Source organism: Aspergillus vadensis (genome assembly GCF_003184925.1).
Source record: "Aspergillus vadensis CBS 113365 unplaced genomic scaffold BO88scaffold_3, whole genome shotgun sequence".
Lineage (NCBI taxonomy): Eukaryota > Fungi > Ascomycota > Eurotiomycetes > Eurotiales > Aspergillaceae > Aspergillus > Aspergillus vadensis.
Window position 1 is genome coordinate 527,412 of NW_020292041.1, and position 17,896 is coordinate 545,307.

The window sequence follows — 17,896 nt, forward strand, 5'->3', positions numbered from 1 at the left end:
CCCTAATTGATACTCCATATACGACGTACCATTGTAGATGGTTCTTATTGTATGATGTCAACAATTTCATTGTCTACTATTGTGGAAAGACAAGACGATCCAATCCGCGAGGCATATGACGACAGAATGGATGCATGGATGAATGGATAACGGTAGAAACCCGAGCCGAGGGAGGAGAAAATCTGAGACAAAAAAGTCAATCATCTGACCGGGCAGGGATCGGTCGGGCATCGGGCATGGAGGAGAAGGTCAGTGAAAATCCGATCAGCCGATAGATTAAGATCGACTGCTTACAAGTTTTGAGTAGGATTAGATTAGTAGTAATTTTGTTGGTGGGTAAAATAAAAATAGAAAGATGGTTAGTAAGTTAGTTAGTCTGTCTCATGTCAGATCAGCACTGTTGGGATTTGCTGTTAACTTGACATAGTAGTATGGAGGTAAAGGGAATAATAGTATCCCCATCTCTCTATCTCTACTATTGTAGACTGAGTATGTGAAGTGTACTACTTAGTGCTGTGTATGCGGGGATAACTCCAGTCTCCTCCCGCCATCCTCGTTCATTCCGCGCCTGTCCAATCAAGCCGTTCTGTTGAATTCGCCGCCCAACCCTGATTGGCCCGGCTCAAGACCCTCCACCAGCACAGCCAAGAACTGGATCAGCCAATCGGACTGTGACAACCAGGGCGGCCAGTCCGAAAGTGCAGTGGAGCAGAGGATTTGCCTCCAGTTGTTCCTGCCTCTTTGCCTGCCTCTCATTCTGCCAACTCAAAAGTATTCCTCAGCTTGAGGGAAATCAAGCTCCAACCACCAACCACCAACCGCCCCCTCCACCTGTCGGCATTCGCCCAAGTTTCTATTCTCAGATTCGCGCAAAGTTTTCCCTAGTCTAGTTGGTAGTCTGTCCTGCCCCTGCACTATCCTTGGATCCTCCTCCACTCGTTCCAACTTTCCCGTAAACTGTAGGCATTTCGGCGCCGGTGCACCCGTGTCCACTCCCCAACTGCGGCTGTGGGGAAGAATCGTGGTGGCTGTCCGATATAAAGACGCTGGCCATCCCCCTCCATTTCAGCCTTCATCTATCACGCACCATCCTCCTCCCTTTCTCCCACATCCACTGTTCTATTTCAGGATCGAACCACGAGCCATATTCTTTCTATTTTAATTTTCCAACTTCTTCATCCACCTCTCTCCCACACCATCCACAATGAAGTTCCTTGCCTCTCTTGCCCTGTTGGCGTCTACTGTGGCTGCTGGCCCAGTGCTGTACCCCCGCCAGTCCAGCAACTCCACCCAATCCTTCTACCTCAAGACCTCGGGCGCTACCAATGACGACCACAACAACCTCTACGTTTATGCCTACCACACCGGTGCGGGCTTTAACGATGCCGTGCTCACCTCGGACGTCGGAACGGCCAGCCCGGCCTTCCTGAACGGCACCCACACCCAGTTCGACCTGGGCACCTCTTTCCCCTGGGGATTCAAGATGGGCGTCCAGAACAACTATGCAGGTTAGACTTCTTGTCCCTTTCCCTTATCCATGTTTTGTTTTCTCTTGCCACATGGAAGTTTCAGAAAGAAAATTAACTTTTCTGGCAGCATGGGAGTCCGTTCAGATCAATGTTGGATACGGCGATGATGACTTCTCCATTGGTTCTACCGGTTTGGAGTGGTCGGCACAGGATGGCTTTGGAGGCTGGCTAGGTGAGTGACTTCGAACATATAACCATACAAACTGTCAGGACGTGCCACTAACTGCGGCTATGTAGTGTGCGACTGGTACCACAACGCACCCCAGCTCTTCTACATTTACCGCTATGAGGAGCCCACTATTCCGTCCTCCTGCAGTACTGTCGACCTGACGCCCGAATACCCTTCCTAGAGACACGACGTCTAGACCTCGCCACAGGGCCTTAACAGGGGCTCTATGACGAGTGTGGCGTGACTGATGAATCATGAGACCGAAGGACCTGGGAGGATATGCGCCTCTCCCAGCCCGAAAGAGAATGCACACTGTAACAATACGCCTGTTAAATGATCGACCCTTACTAATGTTAATATACTTAATGATGAGTGAGAATGAGTTTTGATGATTGGGAGGAAGGTGATCTACCTATACGCGAAGCGTGGCATGTTGCATAGTCAGGAATATCTGGTTTAGATAATCTCACGTAAATATATGCATTTATACTATCTACTATCTCTCTCTAATCTCCCTGATTGACAGGAGTGATAGCTGCAAACCCACAGTAAAAGTAAACTAGATTGATGTGCTTCTCATCCGCTCTTCGCTTATCGTAGTGGCCAATAATTGGCAATAGTGGCTGCCGGGATCCGGTTAGTGTCGCAGCTTTGCGGGGACACCAAAGACTGATTTCTACAACAAACCATGACTATGACTGACTGTATGGGGCATGAAGTTGCACCTAGAAAATGAGACCAGATGAATAGCCGATATAGTCCTAGAAGGGCAGACACGGGATGATTCTTTCGCCAGAACTTTATACCTGCGACGAGGGAGGCAAAGGGACCATTCTAGGTGAAACAAAGTTGCTGGTCAGGGCATAAATCTTGATCCCCGACCGGGTCAGATGCAGTGGATGCCTCAGGCGTACCGCCAAAAATAGCCGGGTGTCTCACTCCCTGGCCCAATCGGGCAAGGCGCGCCTTGAATGGCTGCTCGTCTGGTCTTTTAGTCTCTCGCCCTCGTCTTTCTTTCTTCCCCCCTCGGGTCGGACAATGCTTCGCTCGTCTGTCGTTTGTCTCTTCTGACCTTCGCTATCGCTTTATCGGTCGTATCTTTTCATCTATCTGCCACCCCAGGTTCGCTGGAATCAGATCGGTCTCTGTCGCTCGCTTTGTTTACATCTCTCTTACCCCCCGACCCTCGTTGGACCCTGCCGAGAATCTATCGGACGATCTGCATGTTTCAGTCCCGCTGGCCTGAAAAAACACCTCCTCTGCAGCCCGTATCGCTTCATCTCTGGATTTGATCATCGCTTATCGTGCTCGACGGTTCATCTTCGACATCCTGGTATAGCTTCAACTGTTGCTCGTCAGTTCATCGCAGTTACAAATACCCCTGTCGCTTCTGCCGCCGTATACGGGAAAGGGTCCACGTCGATCGGACCCTGAATTTTGCCAAGGGAGTCAACCGACCCCTCTGCCTTTTATCAACACAACACCACAACACCACAATCGGACTTTTCAAGATGCGTTCCATGTCTCGTCTGTTTGTTCTGTGCCTCCTCTTGGTGCTGGGGACGGTAACTTCCGCCTGGCCATGGCCGCCGCATGGCGAATTGTTGCGACGAGCTGGTCAGTCCTATCTTATGACATTTACATCCCTTCACCTTTATCCTAGTGTCATCGTGGTTCGTGTATGATGTGTTGCTGACCCGCGAAGATACTACCGCAGCTGAGAGCGCAACCACTGGAGCCGCCGCTACCACCGAGAGTGCATCGAAGACCGAGGCAGCGACCAAGACCGCCGCCGCGACAGGAACCGACACCACGGCCACGGCTACCGGCACCAATACCAAGTCAGCTACCGGGACAGGCACTGCTAGCGGCAAGTCCTCTGGCTCTTCTTCGAACAGCACAACGAGTGTTTCTATCAACCCCGCTGCCGGTGCCGGTGGTATCTCCATGCTCATTCCCACCGAGGGTGCCACAACCTACTATAAGATCGGCGATTATGTGACATTGAAATGGAACTACACCTCTTTGACCATCAGCCCAACGGCTGTCAACGTTGTCGCTTCGTGCAGTTTGAACAGCGCCACCTACACCATCTCGTCCAACATGACCATGTCGCCCACCGGAGAGGTGGTCTGGGACACCAAGAAGTACCAGGCCAACGCGACTGTCCCGCTGTTGACGGCGTCGTACACGTTGATTGTGTGGGATGCCAGCAAGGCCATCACTGAGACGGCCAGTGCCGGTTATCTTAGCGCTGCTAGCAGCTACATCTTCGGAATGTACAGCTCCCAGCCGTACACTCCGCTCAATGGTATGTGATCCCCTCTGTATATCGTAATCAGTCTGCTAACTTCAACAGGATTTGTCTGCGCTACCTGCAGCGGGGCTTTCTCCGAACTCGAACGCTTAGGGATGAAATTCACCTTTGGCATGTTCGCCATCACCGTCCTGTCCTTCTCCTGGTTTGCCGGTGGCTTCGGTCTCTTCTCCACATGAGTGTAATCTCCGGATGACGACGAAAATAAACATTTTTATGCATTAGAATGTTGCATTGAGCAAAGCGAATTTCGTTTAAAGTTATGATGATAGCAATCTATCAGCTGGGTTGGATTGGCGTTTGCGAGTTTCCATTTCTGATTTGACTAATGGCTGGGAAGATCCTCTATATTATTGACCTTAGTTCACTCCTTTGAAGCGCAGCAATAGCGGGATATCAGTGTAATAGTGTGCATGCGGTGATTATGACATGTGATTGTATCTCCACTTGGCCTGTCTATATTTAATGTTCTCTGCAATTATGGCATGGATGTATGTATACATACTCATCTGGACTGTATCGGAAACTTCCTCGGATTAATATATACCTACTACAGCAGTGGACTAGACCTAGCAAATACATACACTGCAACCCTACTGAAAGATAATGTGGTACTAGAACTCTCTATATACTTCCAATCCACGGCACTGAGCCTCCATATATTACTAACCGCTGGAACATTCCACACTCATCATACTTCCACCACAGCCCAACCAACCAACCAACCAACCAACATGACATCCCACTTTGATGCCTTAACACGAAGAAGAAAATAATCCGAAAAGATACTCACCATCACAAATAATCATGTAAAGGAATATCCCGTAACCGTACCCACATAAACGGAGTATCTCATCTATGCCCATTACTAGTAGCAAGATCATAACATTATCCGTCCCCGGAACTACTACACGACGAAGTCAATTTTGTAAGGATGGTATGACGTTCTTTTTTTTACCAGGCTCCAAAAAATTAATACTAATTACTACTAAGTAGGTATGTTCATGATGTCGACTAGGAGGATGATTGTGAGATATATATATATATATATATATGATATATACATATGTATGGAGTAACCCGATATCCAAGCCTAAATTCTGAGTACTTTATATGATAGTACTAGTACTTAGTAATATCCTATCTACTTACGCATGTATCTCTGGTGCGTACAGTCTGTATGTATCGCCCAACTAAGTTGAAAGATTCGAAAGATTGATTAATCAATGGGTATGATAAGATATGTTACGGATCTCCCCGTTTGCTCATCGTCAGCTAGTTAACTAGTTAATACTTATTTAGATATGTCAGCGGCGGTAACACCAACAGGATTTAGTAAGTACTACGCTACTATTCTTGAGGTTGGTATACAGTTACACCCATCAATTGCACTCAGTTGATGTCTCACAAAGAAGGTTCCACAAGTGCAGAATACGAGATGCATGCAGGGACAATTGCTCAGAAATATAGGAAATAACCTCATTAATACACGAGTGAAATTCAGGTACTTGGCATCAGGTAGATGGATCTGCGTGGACTGCTGCAACATAAATAGGATCGATTCTTCCTCGTTTTTGATGTCGATTTCTCGTTATTGATGAATACCTCTATCTATCAATATATGTCAGAGTCTCTCACATTTGATATTGTCTTTGACTAGACTCAGTCCTCTCTTGCTAGTTACTCGAGTGCCACCATTCCCATCGACCATTTTAGAGTCCAGTCATAAAGCAATCAAAATGTCAAGTTTCTGGAACCCCAACTACAACGCTACCAGCAGTCACAGGAAGAGAAGGCCGAGGAACAAAGGCAAACAGCGAGAGGAAAACACAGCAATACCATTCTTTGGCTCGTCGTCACCAGCATCACGACGGCAGCGACCGTCATCATCGTCATCGTCATCGTCATCCTCTAGATATGAGGAAGAAGACCTAGTCCTGGTCAGACGCAAGGACAGTCCACCGTGGTGGTGGCTGTTGTTGGTGGAAGGGACCTCAGGGATTACGGTCATGAAAGCTGCCAAGGACGAGCACGGCTCTCGTCGTCGTCCCGGCCGTAGAGTTCTCGAGCCACTTGTTGAGGGGAAAGTGGCCAGTTTTTTCCCGGCAAGGTTGGATGTGGAGGAGTAGGTGTGATGCCAATGCACCTCTGTTTTTCTTTGTGTTGAATGTTCCGAGGAACGTGCACTGATTATACCCGCGATATGCCACCGATGCGGGTTATTAGTCTGGGGTCGACTGTCTGATATATAGTATATGAGATGTTGAGGCGTTTTGCGATTGTTGGAATGGAACATTCCATCGATAGTATATTTCTGTGATGTTTCCTTTGTTACCCCTTCACTCGGTGCAGCCTTGATGATAGGCTTCCCAGGTTTGACTCCCCTGTTCTTGGGGAGTAGAGGATGGTTTGCGAATGGTAGGAAGGGTTGCAGTGCTGTCGGTCATCTTGGCGCATTTTGCGCAGGGTGTCTGTTTGATAGTCGAGTAGGACGATATCATGTCCTAACATGAAAAGTCAGTGTTTTGTCCACACAAACCAGATTCAACCAGCGTAGAAAGTAGAGTCAGTCTTACAAGTAAATAGAGCAAATCCCACTGTCGAGGCCTCGCATTCAAACACTGCGCCACTGCCGTCTCGACCTTCGAAGGCGTCTGTCCCCCCGGCGTCCTAGTAAAGACCCGCCAATCAGGAACCCCATTCCCATCCTGACCAGCAATAGCCTCGACCCTGAACACTATTCCAGCCTTGACAAGCACAACAGTAACAGCCGCTTCAGTCTGACTAGCCAAGACCCGCACACCAGGCACATTCTTCTGAGCAAAGCCCTCAACAATCGCTCTCCATCCACCCTCAGTAGACTGGATCTTCGATCGCTCCATCTCCTCATTAGCTTTCTGCTGCTGCTCATTCTGAGTCTGCTCCTCCTCACGGAGATCCGCGAGAATGGTATCGTAATCTCGTTCCCATTTCCCTGTGGGCTGCAGCATCACGCCGCCGTTTTCTTTAATCTGCGCGTCGACACGATCCCAGACGGCTTTCATCTCGGGACTTCTCCACATCGACTGAAACTCTTGCAGCTCGGAGACACCCGCGCGCGCAGCTTGAGCGAGCTGCTCGTACAGCATTTGCGGTGACTTGGGGACGGATCTTCCCGCAGCGGCCTTGGGGTTGACAATGGGTGCCAGGGGTTCCAGAAGGCGCTCGGGAAGCAGTGTCCGTAGTTGGTGGATCTGTCAGAAGTGTTAATTGGTGTTGAGCTTGACTGGAAGGAGTGATACTCACCATTGCTTCCATCTTCTGAAGCTTCGCGAGCGAGGAAACAAGCTGCGTTTCAGAGTCCCAGGCATCAGGACTGGGGTCAGTGTTACTAGCCGCCCCTGTAGAGGCTTCAGCGCCATTCGAGGGAGGGACCATTGCAGGCACAACCACTGGCATTCTAGGGAGTGTTTGACCGGGGTTGGGAGCAGATGCCATTGTCACTGGCAGTGAGGATAGGTTGGCGATAGTGATTTATAGTAAAGCTAGATTTGAGAATCCAGCGCAATTTATAAGGTGAAGGGAAGTTCCAGCAATCGTCAGCTGATAGGCCAGCACGTGTATCCAGTCCAAGTAAGTAATTGACAAGCTGGACTATGAATGCGCGTATGAGTAAGAGTGAAGTACGTCTCTTTATGAGTCGTGGATTTGATCAAGTTATAAGGATCTCAAAATTCAAGAGTCCACTTGACACAGCAGATATGGAACTGGAGACAACGTCAACAATGGCGATAGGTTGAATCTCGGTGGAGGGAATTGCGCCGCCGAAATTAGCTGACTCAGCACGCATACTTACCAGCCACATACTACATAGCCACAGATTGCTGTGGCTGGAATTAATGCGCGTACGCCGTTAGGAAAAAGCAAGAATATTTTGCGTAAGTATACTACAGCTTTCACCGAACTAGCCCGGCTAGCTCAATCGGTAGAGCGTGAGACTCTTAATCTCAAGGCTGCGGGTTCGAGCCCCGCGTTGGGCTTTCATTTTTGCTTTTTCCACCGTTGTGGTTGGTGGTGGTGGTGGTGGTGAGTGAAATGGTAAGAAAGATGGGTGGATCTTTGGGGGAGGATTCTATTCGGTAGGTAGCCACGGGTTTAAATCCCGCTATAATCATAATTTTATCCATTGCAAGAAGTCGTCGTTCCTTTCTGACTAGTACTTACCAATGTGTGTACTAGCCAATGTATTGTATCTTGTGTTGTTACGATTATTTCAATTTATAGAACAAGACTACTATGAGGTGAGGATTGGTAAGTTGATCATAGCATATGATTATAACTGCTATATTTTGACGACCTAGGATACTCAAGTATATGGAAGATATAGTTTTATGTATCAACGTTGCTTTGCTGTCTCCGCCACAGTACCACCTACCTACTGGAAATAGCACTTCAAGATGTATGTAGTGTAAAATCTTATCATATTAAATTATCCAGGCTAGTATATGTAGTCATTTCTGGGAATGTCCCGGGGCATGAAAAGTGTAGCTCATCATAATGCAAAGAAGTCGTAGCCATCCGGCGGCTTGAACAATCAGTGGTGTAATCAACATCCCACCAGTACTGGCAAATCACGAAGAAAACAACCGAATATGGACACCACGGTCATGCGACAGCGTGAGACTGGAATTGATGATCGGCTCCACCATATCAGGGTCGGCATTCTCAATTCTGTTATACCGCTGTAGCAGCTTGACCATGGTGTAGCTGGCTTCAGTGAGTGCGTATTGCTCTGGAAGAGACTGTTAGTAATGTGACTGTGGCATATATGTAGGGCAACTTACGTCCAAGACAGATGCGTGGACCCCCGTTGAATGGAAGATATTCCCAACCCCGCTTGCTGTTCTCTTCCCAACGCTCGGGTCGGAAAGCATGGGCATCCGGGCCGTATAAGTCGGTGCGACGGTGCATTGCATATACGCTGTACGACACAAGCTCTCCCTTGCGGATGTAGACCGGGGCCTTCCCGTCGGGCCCACCACCCGATGGCAAGGAAGTATCTTTGGCGGCGACACGGAAGTTTAGAGGCACTGGAGGAAGGAGACGGAGGACTGGTCTTGTTAGAAGATATTTGGGAGTGAGGCAGGGTTGGGGGTATTGCTCACCTTCGTTCAAGAAATAGCGCAAGTACGGTGTATCCTTCAGTCTAGCATGCGTGATCTTTCCGTTGGGGTGTTTAGCGTCTCCAAACTCGTCGACGATGGTCTGGCGAAGTTTGGTCCAGACATTAGGATGACGTGCTAGGTAGAAAAAGGCCGAGCTGAGCAGACTGGCAGTGGTGTCGCGGCCAGCCAGGAGGATGTTGAGCATGTTGTCACGGATCACTCTCGGGTCATCAGTATCCTCCGCCAAGGCCTCTGCGAAGATGTACCTGCCCGACTCTTTCTTTTCGGGGTGACGCTTTGCCTCGAGAGCCAAGCGCACATAGTGGTCAACCACCTCGTGCACAAGCTGGTTCGCTTCACGGAACTCCTTGGGGTTAACGAGCCAGTAGAATGCCATGGCTCTGGATCTCGCTGCCAGGTATTCTTGGGCCCGGTTGAACGCCTCAGCAAACCCTTGGGCGTTTCCAACGGCGGACTTCTCTAGTAGACTCGACTCTGCGGATGTGCGCATGGATCCGACGGATTCACCAAACAGGAAATGTGTAGCCGAGTCGATGGTCAAGAGGAAGAAGAGGCGCTGGATGTCGAAACTAGAGCCATCCTTTGGGATCAAGTCCATCATTTTGGTGACGTGACCATCCATAAGGTCGAGATCAGCAACCTAGACGCTCTCATTCGTCAGTACGTTCTCATTGATGGTAGATTAGTAGGATTATCAGACCTGATCGCGGGTGAACTGCGGCCTCAGCATGCCACGCGCATGAGACCAGCCCGGCCCATCCAAGGTGAAGATACCATTTCCAAGCAACGGGTAGAACTCGCGATGCCGGGTTCCGAGACCAAAATCCTGGAACTGAGTAGCCAACAGTGCCTTGATGTTCTCTGGCTCGACGGTGTTGGTGACCATGAGTCCTCCCAAGGCCTGCTGACGGAAGGTCGGACCACTCGTCTGGTAGTGATCGGCAATGTATTCAACCCATCGTTTCTCCCTAGCCGCCTTTGCAATGCGATAGAAGCCAGTGATACCGAGGATACCGGTATCGACGGATCTAGGGGGCTGGCAGCCTAGAGCTTTGGACTTCTTGCGATGGTGGTAAGCCTGATGGAGGGAGCCCAGGATGCGAAAGGTTAAGTAGATGGCACCCAGAAAGACAATCGCAGGAGCCAACATGACGCAACTGCGGGTAGTCTAATAGTGCGGGGATGAAATCTAGATAGTAGATTGAGAAGAGGAAAGGGGTGATTTGAGGAATGTGAGATGAGAGATAAATAACTTTAGAGTGAATGTTATGTACAAAGAGGTATGATAATCGACAGGGGCAGTCCGGTTCCGACCACAGACCCTTATATACTTTGTCCTAGTTCACCCCGCAAGGAGAGTATTAGACCAAGATTCACTTGGCGAAGAAGGGTTGGTTCCAAACTCCTCGGTCGTGAGGCCCCATGTGAAATGAAGGAATGGGGAATCCCCGCCTCCATAGCCACACAGTCAGTCAGTAGGCGAGGAAAGGGAGAACGGGAAGGGATGGATGGTTCCAGCGATGCAACAAAGTCAGAAGCGGCAATGGGCTGGAACTGATTGGAAAAGCCAACCTTGCGAGGGGTCATTTCCGATTCCAGATGCTTTCGGCACTCGGAAACATCGCAAGCATCTCCCAAAAGGGAAAAGCGGCGGTTGCGTCGCAGGATTTTGGACATGACGCTAATTCCAACCGCTGATCTAAAACCTCCGAGGCTTCTCTTGCATCGACTTATGTTTGCTCGCGTGTACTTTTTTTTTAAAGTACTATGTAGCATCTCGGGATCCACCCCACGGTCAACCTCGTCATCTCTTCTTTATCCAGGCTTCAGGCTCTAGGCTCCAGCAAATCCGAACACCCTCCCCCCCTAGCCCTCAAATCACCTGGTTTGACTGGAATTCTGGCCAAAACATTCAAGCCATTGCAACAAGGCGGATGTGAAGATGCCGCGTGACAATTTCCCCACGGTCGGCGTGGCCTGAAAGTCAAAGCAATGTTCCGAGTCCTTCATGACGTATCCAAAGACCGTGTCTTCGTTGGTCTGCACCCCGCATGCTGGGATCGCGCTCGTAAACTCCACCCCCTGAGGTGCGATATCGTCCGTAGACAGAATGGATAATGACCGCCACGGATCGAATTCTCCTCCGCTGAAGTAAACATTGGACGGCCGGATCTTCCATCCTCCAAACTCTTGGTTGACCTCATCCGCCCGCGGTGACGGAGGCAACAGTCCTTTCTCCACCGCATCGGGAAACTGTCGGTTACATACTTCTTGCTGGTATTCCACCGACTGGTATCGCGATGCCAGCGAGTGTGGCCCTTCGTTGTTCGCTTGGAAGAATCCCCATTCGCTGCAGTATTGCCAAGTCCAGGTGATGGTCGCGGGATCCCCGTATGGCTTGGAAAAATCACAGTCAATTGGCTGAGAAGCGTTCTGAGGTCCGCAGTTGGTCCCCATATTCAGATTGACCAGCTCGAGGAAGGTGGGCCATGCTGCCCATCGTTCCGCGACATACTGGCCACCATACGTAGGGGCAAGACCATCCGGCCCAGTAGTCCCGTTCGTCTTGGGGTCAACTTCGAGATACTCGCAGAATGCGCCTAGACCTCCAATACCTCCCGCCATACCATAGCTCTGGAAGTAGCTGTAGATGGCGGTTAGCGCTCCAGTGAAATCACCGTTGGAGTTGGCTTCGGCGCCAGGTCCGAAGAAGAGTTGCTTGATTGAGGTAGCTGTATCTTCGTCCGATAGTTGATCGTCGATGTATTCCAGAGCAGCGTGAATATCTGCCGAGCAGTTGGTCCATCCATCGGCAACCATGCCGCGGTAGACCTGGTCATAATACACGCTCATATTGACCCGTGCTTCCACCGGAGCCGATGAGGAATAGGCTGCGAATATGGTCTCTGGGTACTCGTTGCGAGTTAATGCAGCACGGTTCCCAGCGTACGAGCCGCCAACCATGATCCACGGTGTGCCCTGCGGTGTCAGGTCCACGTCCGGATACTTCTCGCGGCTGAAGTTACTCGCAAAGTATGGGAGATCCGCGAGCGCCTGCTTAGTCGTGAGGTATTGGTAGGTCTCGGGTGGAGATTCATAGGATATGGGAGCCGGAGTCGAGTTTCCATAGTATCTGTGCTCCCAAGCGATTCCCATGGCGTTGAACTCTATTAAGAATTCTCTAAAGAAGGAAAGGGTGGAAGTGAGGTAGGCCGAGGCTATCGATGCGCCATCCGACTCCCCTGTATCGTACACGAATATCGGACTGCCTGGCTCATAGAATTCATCGCTGACCCAGAACCGATTTTGATAAGTGCCAGCCGATGCGTTGTCATGGTCAAGAGGAATCTGAGTATCGTGATCAGTGATAGGAACATAGAGCCAGGCTGGTGCTTTTCATACGGTGACATATTCAGTCTCCAACGCAACGGCCATCGCTGAGTGTGAAACGAGAGTATTGAGGTTCTGCTCATTGTGTGTCCTCAGGTCTGGGTCAATACCAAAGTGAGCAAGCGACTGAGTACCCCATCCAAAGGGGGTCTTTTTCTGCCCCGAGCCCATAACGGGCCGCAAGAGCAGGAAAGCCCCGATGGCTGCTATTGTGGTGGCGTATGAAGGCATATGGGCCTTCATGGGACAGTGTATACAAGGGGAGAAGGTTCAGAGCAAAGGAAGAGGGCAGTAACACACAAATTCCTAAAATCCCCTCTTGCCATGATTGAAGGCATTCCTTTTGTGTCTTATGTACAAAACATAACTACAATGGTAGACAGTGAATGAGACGGTTTCGGTCACGAATGTCTGTCATACAGTAAATTCACTCTAGTGGACTTCTGCCTACGGAAACTAATTTCAACCCATGTCAACATGCTCAGCCGAGATATGGTGGGCTGCTGGGCATCGTGTGCGGCCAGAAATCCCTGTTATGTTGGACAAGACCATAACAATCAACAGACGCATCAGGGTTGATGCCTCCGTCGGGCTGTGGCTTCAAAGCGCACGGGCAGCAAAAGCCACATGTCTGTGTCTTGATTAGTGGGTTCCTGAGCAATGGCAATGCGTAGCTTTTGCGGGGTTCCTTCCGCTTGCCGAAGATGCCCTGTCGATCATCTGTGCAGCGCAGGATAGTTGGGAATGCGTCTGCAGGGTCCGGACCCAGCCCCCATTCGGTATTGATGCGTGCGCCATATTTATCGCCACCATTCGCCTTTGCCTCCGCGGTCCTAGGCTGGGCTTCGTTTTATTAAAAGAATCCGATTAACTCTGCAGTAGTTCAATATTTAGGGTTACTGCTCCCAGTTTCTGTCTCCCCTTCGCCACGAGGATTGCGCTGCATACTGAAGCAAGGGGCTGTGAGACCGAGGGGATTTGCCGAAATGAAGCGTAATAGTTGACTGAGACAAATACAGGGGTATGAGTAGGTGTTCTGGATATGAACCTAGATGAAAACAATCTGTGTGCACGGGATTCTCAGTCTCGTCAGTTTTGCTATCTCAGCAGCCTTCGAGTAGCGTCGACGGGAATAATAGAAGACGATTGAAGGGTTAGTCAGGGCCCAGAAACTGGTGGGATATGAACCGAAGATTTGGCCGTAAAGAAACTCCTGAACACTGCAACTGAAAGTTTGGATTGTATGAGCCACCAGCATGCCTCCACCCTCGAACTCGTAGCTATAATCTGCCTTGCAAGGACTCTCATCGTGAGTATAGACACGATCGAATGCGATCAATCGTACTGCAGCTTCATATTAGCAACTGGGGATCAATCGTATACACCCATGCAGCAATTTTGCCGAGATCTAATGGAAATGTAAAGAAGAATGCCGAGAGTGGCCGGAATGATGGTCTAGTTTCGGGCGGCGAGTCTGGCTCGGTTCGGTGTTTGTTTTGCATTTCCTTGCATTCCTCCTTTCTTGCGTTCGGAAATCCTCATGCCGTCGGCATTTCCCGACCCATGCTCTTGTATCTATTTTGACAGGTGGGCCGATTGTCTCCATCAACGAGGATCTCGGATGATCTACTGAAGACTGCAGCTTCAGGGACCGTGGGATCTCTTGTAAGACCTTTGCCGCGATGAGGCTGTGACTAAAGTCATTCATTTCTGTCTCCAGTTTCTCCATTGACTAACTAACTGGGTCCCAAGATCATCACAGCATTTAGCAAAAGTATCATAAGCCCTTGCGTCAGTCCCATCCTTGCAGCTATAAGCCGGTACAGCCCAAATTAAGGTTATATTATCAACGTGTTATGCATCTCATCAAAGTCGTTCATACCCATACTGTATTTCATCGTTGGCAAGGCTATGTGACGGTGCTTTGGTCTACAACAGCTCGAGAAATACAGCTATAGCATCGTCTAGAATAATCCCTGTTCTATCAGAAAGGACCAAGCTGCTTGCCTGGTTGTTTGAACACCATGGCTTGACATCTACCAATATTCCAAACAGACATAACCCACAACCGGATGGATTTCTACACGAAACAGTCGTTACTGGATAAGGACGTTAAGAACACGACAGCATAACGCTACCAGACATCCTGCAAATGTCGCTTAAGAAGATCGGCGTTGCTCGGGACGAGGTACGGTCCACCGGTGCTGTCTCGGACATCATATGGTGCGTTTCAGCATCAGCTTGAGCTCTTGGCAATTAGCGGAGCGAGTACACATCCAAAGGACATAAAGGCCTTTTCCACGTGCGGATGCTTTCCATATTGCCGTCTAGATTTGGCGAAGAATATATTAAAATGAGGAGAAAGCTCACAGAAGGCGAGGGCTTAACATGAAATTGACACTTCTGACTCGTGGATTGCGCTTGTGCTAAACAGTCACACCAGGTGATATCGCGCGGAGCTCCCTCCGTCCGCCAGCCAAGAAACGAGTCCGTCCACCACTGAAGAGTCTGGCCAAGACATAGATGGGGTCCGACGCCCGTCAAAGTGATTATTTGGGTAAATGATCGACACCATCATGAACACTCGCTGTCCCTTCAAGACTCAATCGGAGTCTTGACATGAAGCTTCTCTCTTCGCATAGTATGCCGAAAGAAACCGGGATCACAAGGAAGGATGTTATATTGGTCACCCCGGAATATGCATGGCATTCAAAATAGAAAATTCGTCATCGAAGTCTGATGCTTTGTCTGCCGCAGAAAGAGCCAAGTCAGCCATTGGTGGAAGCTACTCATTGTCCAAGACTTTAGACCAGGGGTTGTGCATGAGGCATCGCTAGCTTGACGGCTCTGGCTCCATCGGTACTCAGGGTTCGGCAGTGCTCCTGCTGGAACCAGTTATTTAAGGTGTAAGCTCGCAACTAACAAGAAATATACTTTGATCTGACATTGTCAAACGCCAAGATGTTGTCCAGAACATCGCTCCTGTCGCTTCTCTCGCTTGCAGCTGGGGTCGTCAATGCAGACTTTGGCATAACAACCAGCGATGATTCCTATGTCATCAACGCCAATTCTCCCAACTCGCTGGTATTTACTGTGGACCGTGGAAGCTGCGATATTACCTCTATTGTGCATTATGGCACAGAGCTACAGTATTCCGGCAAGGGCAGCCATATTGGTTCCGGTCTTGGAACTGCCACAGTGTCTGCTACCAAGAGTGGTAAGTTGAACCTACCCAGGAATAGGAAGTGACAAGCTGATTACGGCAGGCGACTATATCAAGGTGACCTGTGAAACGGACACATTGACCCAGTATATGGTTGTCCATGATGGTGATCCTATCATTCATATGGCCACCTATATTACAGAGGGTAGGTCTTTCGTCGGATTGTCCTTTCTGGTCTCTAACAACCGCCAGAGCCATCTATCGGTGAATTGCGATTCATTGCTCGACTCAACCCGGATGAACTCCCCAACGAGGAGCCGTTCGGCGATGTGTCCAACACTGCTGGTGGGGAGGCCATTGAAGGATCTGACGTGGTATGTCTCTTGAATACTTTCGCAGGCGTTGCTAATTCCACGGCAGTTCCTCGTCGATGGGGAAACTCGTAGCAAGTTCTATTCCAGCCAGCGCTTCATTGACGATCAAAGACACTGTAAGAGATGTTGAACTATCTACACGGCTTTTGCTGACCAGTTAAGGCATTGCGGGCGACGAGCACCGCGTCTGCATGATCCTCAACCAATACGAAACCTCTTCCGGTGGCCCATTCCACAGGTAAGTACAAACCATCTATCGCAAGGACAATTACTCACAGCTTCAGGGACATCAACTCCAACAACGGAGGCGACTACAACTCTCTCTACTGGTACATGGTACGTATCCTACTCCAAACCTGCACCCGCAGCTACTGACAAAACAGAACTCGGGTCATGTCCAAACCGAGTCCTACCGCATGGGTCTTCACGGACCGTACTCGATGTACTTCAGCCGCAGCGGCACCCCCAGCACCGACATCGACACGTCCTTCTTCGCAGACCTCGACATCGAAGGCTACGTCGCCGAAGCAGACAGGGGAACCGTATCGGGAACCGCGTCAGGCGCTGACTCGAGCTTCGACTGGGTCGTTCACTGGTATGTCCCCTCACCCACCCGACCAACCGACCCAGCTAACCGGACAGGTACAACGACGACGCCCAATACTGGACCTACACATCCTCCTCCGGCAGCTTCACCTCGCCCGCCATGAAGCCCGGAACATACACCATGGTCTACTACCAAGGCGAGTACGTCGTCGCCACCAGCGAAGTGACGGTCAGCGCCGGCTCGACCACAACCAAGAACATATCCGGCTCCGTCAAAACAGGAACGACCATCTTCAAGATCGGCGATTGGGACGGACAGTAAGTCACCCCCCAATCTAACCACCCGCATCACATACACATCTAATATACTAATTAATGAAACAGACCAACCGGCTTCCGCAACGCAGAAAACCAACTCCGCATGCACCCCTCCGACTCCAGAATGTCCGACTGGGGTCCCCTAACCTACACCGTCGGCAGCTCCTCGCTAACTGACTTCCCCATGGCCGTCTTCAAGTCCGTCAACAATCCAGTAACTATCAAATTCACCGCGACATCCGACCAAACCGGTGCAGCGACGCTGCGTATCGGAACTACGCTGTCGTTCGCGGGTGGACGTCCTCAAGCGACGGTAATTACCTACCTACCTCACTCCGTCACTCCCCCTTTCTCTGCGATAAGCATGAACTAAAGGAATAAAAATAGATAAACGACTACGAAGGCTCAGCGCCATCCGCACCGACGAACCTGAACTCCCGTGGCGTGACTCGTGGCGCGTATAGAGGCTACGGCGAGGTGTATGATGTTTCGGTTCCGGAGGGGACGATTGTCGAGGGGGAGAATACGGTATGCTTACTACTACCTTACCCTACCTACTTACTACTTAGATATATGTTGTGAGTGAAGTTGTGGCGTGATGTGCTGATGAGTGTAGATCACGATTAGTGTTATCTCGGGGAGTTCGGGGGATGAGTTTTTGAGCCCGAATTTTGTAAGTTTTTCCTTAATGTGAGATGACAAGATGATGGGTTTGACTGATGAGTGTTTTACTAGATCTTTGATTGTGTGGAGCTGTTTCAGTGAGGATGGTATCTAGTATGAGTATAGGTTGATGCAGTGTTGATAGTGGCTCTATATCGGGATATTTGTGGACCATTGATTATATATTCTAGTCTAACCAACAAAATAACATACCCACACCTTCATCTATAATATAGCCATGTATTAACGCCAATCCAAGATC

General features: G+C 49.7%; 7 protein-coding genes and 1 non-coding gene across 8 annotated transcripts; 5 read left to right on the plus strand and 3 right to left on the minus strand.

The window, feature by feature from the left end:
* The first annotated feature begins 795 nt into the window (after window positions 1-795).
* On the plus strand, window positions 796-1,889 carry BO88DRAFT_401773 (uncharacterized protein). Its single transcript, XM_025705923.1, has 3 exons — window positions 796-1,508; window positions 1,597-1,701; window positions 1,767-1,889. The coding sequence occupies exons 1-3, from the start codon at window positions 1,205-1,207 to the stop codon at window positions 1,877-1,879; spliced, it is 522 nt and encodes a 173-aa protein (XP_025566426.1). The 5' UTR covers window positions 796-1,204; the 3' UTR covers window positions 1,880-1,889.
* A 1,320-nt stretch (window positions 1,890-3,209) lies between these two features.
* On the plus strand, window positions 3,210-4,194 carry BO88DRAFT_332660 (uncharacterized protein; the record flags this gene model as incomplete). The annotated part of the gene is made up of 3 exons (XM_025702735.1): window positions 3,210-3,315; window positions 3,404-4,009; window positions 4,058-4,194. The coding sequence occupies 3 exons, from the start codon at window positions 3,210-3,212 to the stop codon at window positions 4,192-4,194; spliced, it is 849 nt and encodes a 282-aa protein (XP_025566427.1).
* Window positions 4,195-5,754: 1,560 nt separating this feature from the next.
* Window positions 5,755-6,144, plus strand: BO88DRAFT_411542 (uncharacterized protein; the record flags this gene model as incomplete). Its single annotated transcript, XM_025708044.1, has 1 exon — window positions 5,755-6,144. The coding sequence occupies one exon, from the start codon at window positions 5,755-5,757 to the stop codon at window positions 6,142-6,144; it is 390 nt and encodes a 129-aa protein (XP_025566428.1).
* Window positions 6,145-6,354: 210 nt separating this feature from the next.
* BO88DRAFT_333089 (RNA polymerase II mediator complex subunit MED27 domain-containing protein) lies at window positions 6,355-7,492 on the minus strand (the record flags this gene model as incomplete). The annotated part of the gene is made up of 3 exons (XM_025702747.1): window positions 6,355-6,519; window positions 6,592-7,248; window positions 7,301-7,492. The coding sequence occupies 3 exons, from the start codon at window positions 7,490-7,492 to the stop codon at window positions 6,355-6,357; spliced, it is 1,014 nt and encodes a 337-aa protein (XP_025566429.1).
* Window positions 7,493-7,961: 469 nt separating this feature from the next.
* BO88DRAFT_t45 lies at window positions 7,962-8,034 on the plus strand. Its single transcript has one exon. It is a non-coding gene; the product is annotated as a tRNA-Lys (tRNA).
* Window positions 8,035-8,403: 369 nt separating this feature from the next.
* Window positions 8,404-10,509, minus strand: BO88DRAFT_166941 (cytochrome P450). The gene is made up of 4 exons (XM_025701634.1): window positions 9,881-10,509; window positions 9,160-9,820; window positions 8,839-9,105; window positions 8,404-8,786 (listed from the first exon to the last, which is right to left on the minus strand). The coding sequence occupies exons 1-4, from the start codon at window positions 10,328-10,330 to the stop codon at window positions 8,626-8,628; spliced, it is 1,539 nt and encodes a 512-aa protein (XP_025566430.1). The 5' UTR covers window positions 10,331-10,509; the 3' UTR covers window positions 8,404-8,625.
* A 549-nt stretch (window positions 10,510-11,058) lies between these two features.
* Window positions 11,059-12,801, minus strand: BO88DRAFT_422410 (putative serine peptidase, family S28; the record flags this gene model as incomplete). The annotated part of the gene is made up of 2 exons (XM_025708572.1): window positions 11,059-12,528; window positions 12,583-12,801. 2 exons carry the CDS (start codon window positions 12,799-12,801, stop codon window positions 11,059-11,061), a joined length of 1,689 nt encoding a protein of 562 aa, XP_025566431.1.
* A 2,340-nt stretch (window positions 12,802-15,141) lies between these two features.
* On the plus strand, window positions 15,142-17,828 carry rglA (putative rhamnogalacturonase B). The gene is made up of 13 exons (XM_025704578.1): window positions 15,142-15,476; window positions 15,532-15,787; window positions 15,837-15,938; window positions 15,986-16,107; window positions 16,154-16,223; window positions 16,270-16,345; window positions 16,392-16,443; window positions 16,491-16,702; window positions 16,750-16,971; window positions 17,038-17,284; window positions 17,359-17,499; window positions 17,588-17,644; window positions 17,707-17,828. The coding sequence occupies exons 2-13, from the start codon at window positions 15,532-15,534 to the stop codon at window positions 17,734-17,736; spliced, it is 1,587 nt and encodes a 528-aa protein (XP_025566432.1). The 5' UTR covers window positions 15,142-15,476; the 3' UTR covers window positions 17,737-17,828.
* The last annotated feature ends 68 nt before the right edge of the window (window positions 17,829-17,896 follow it).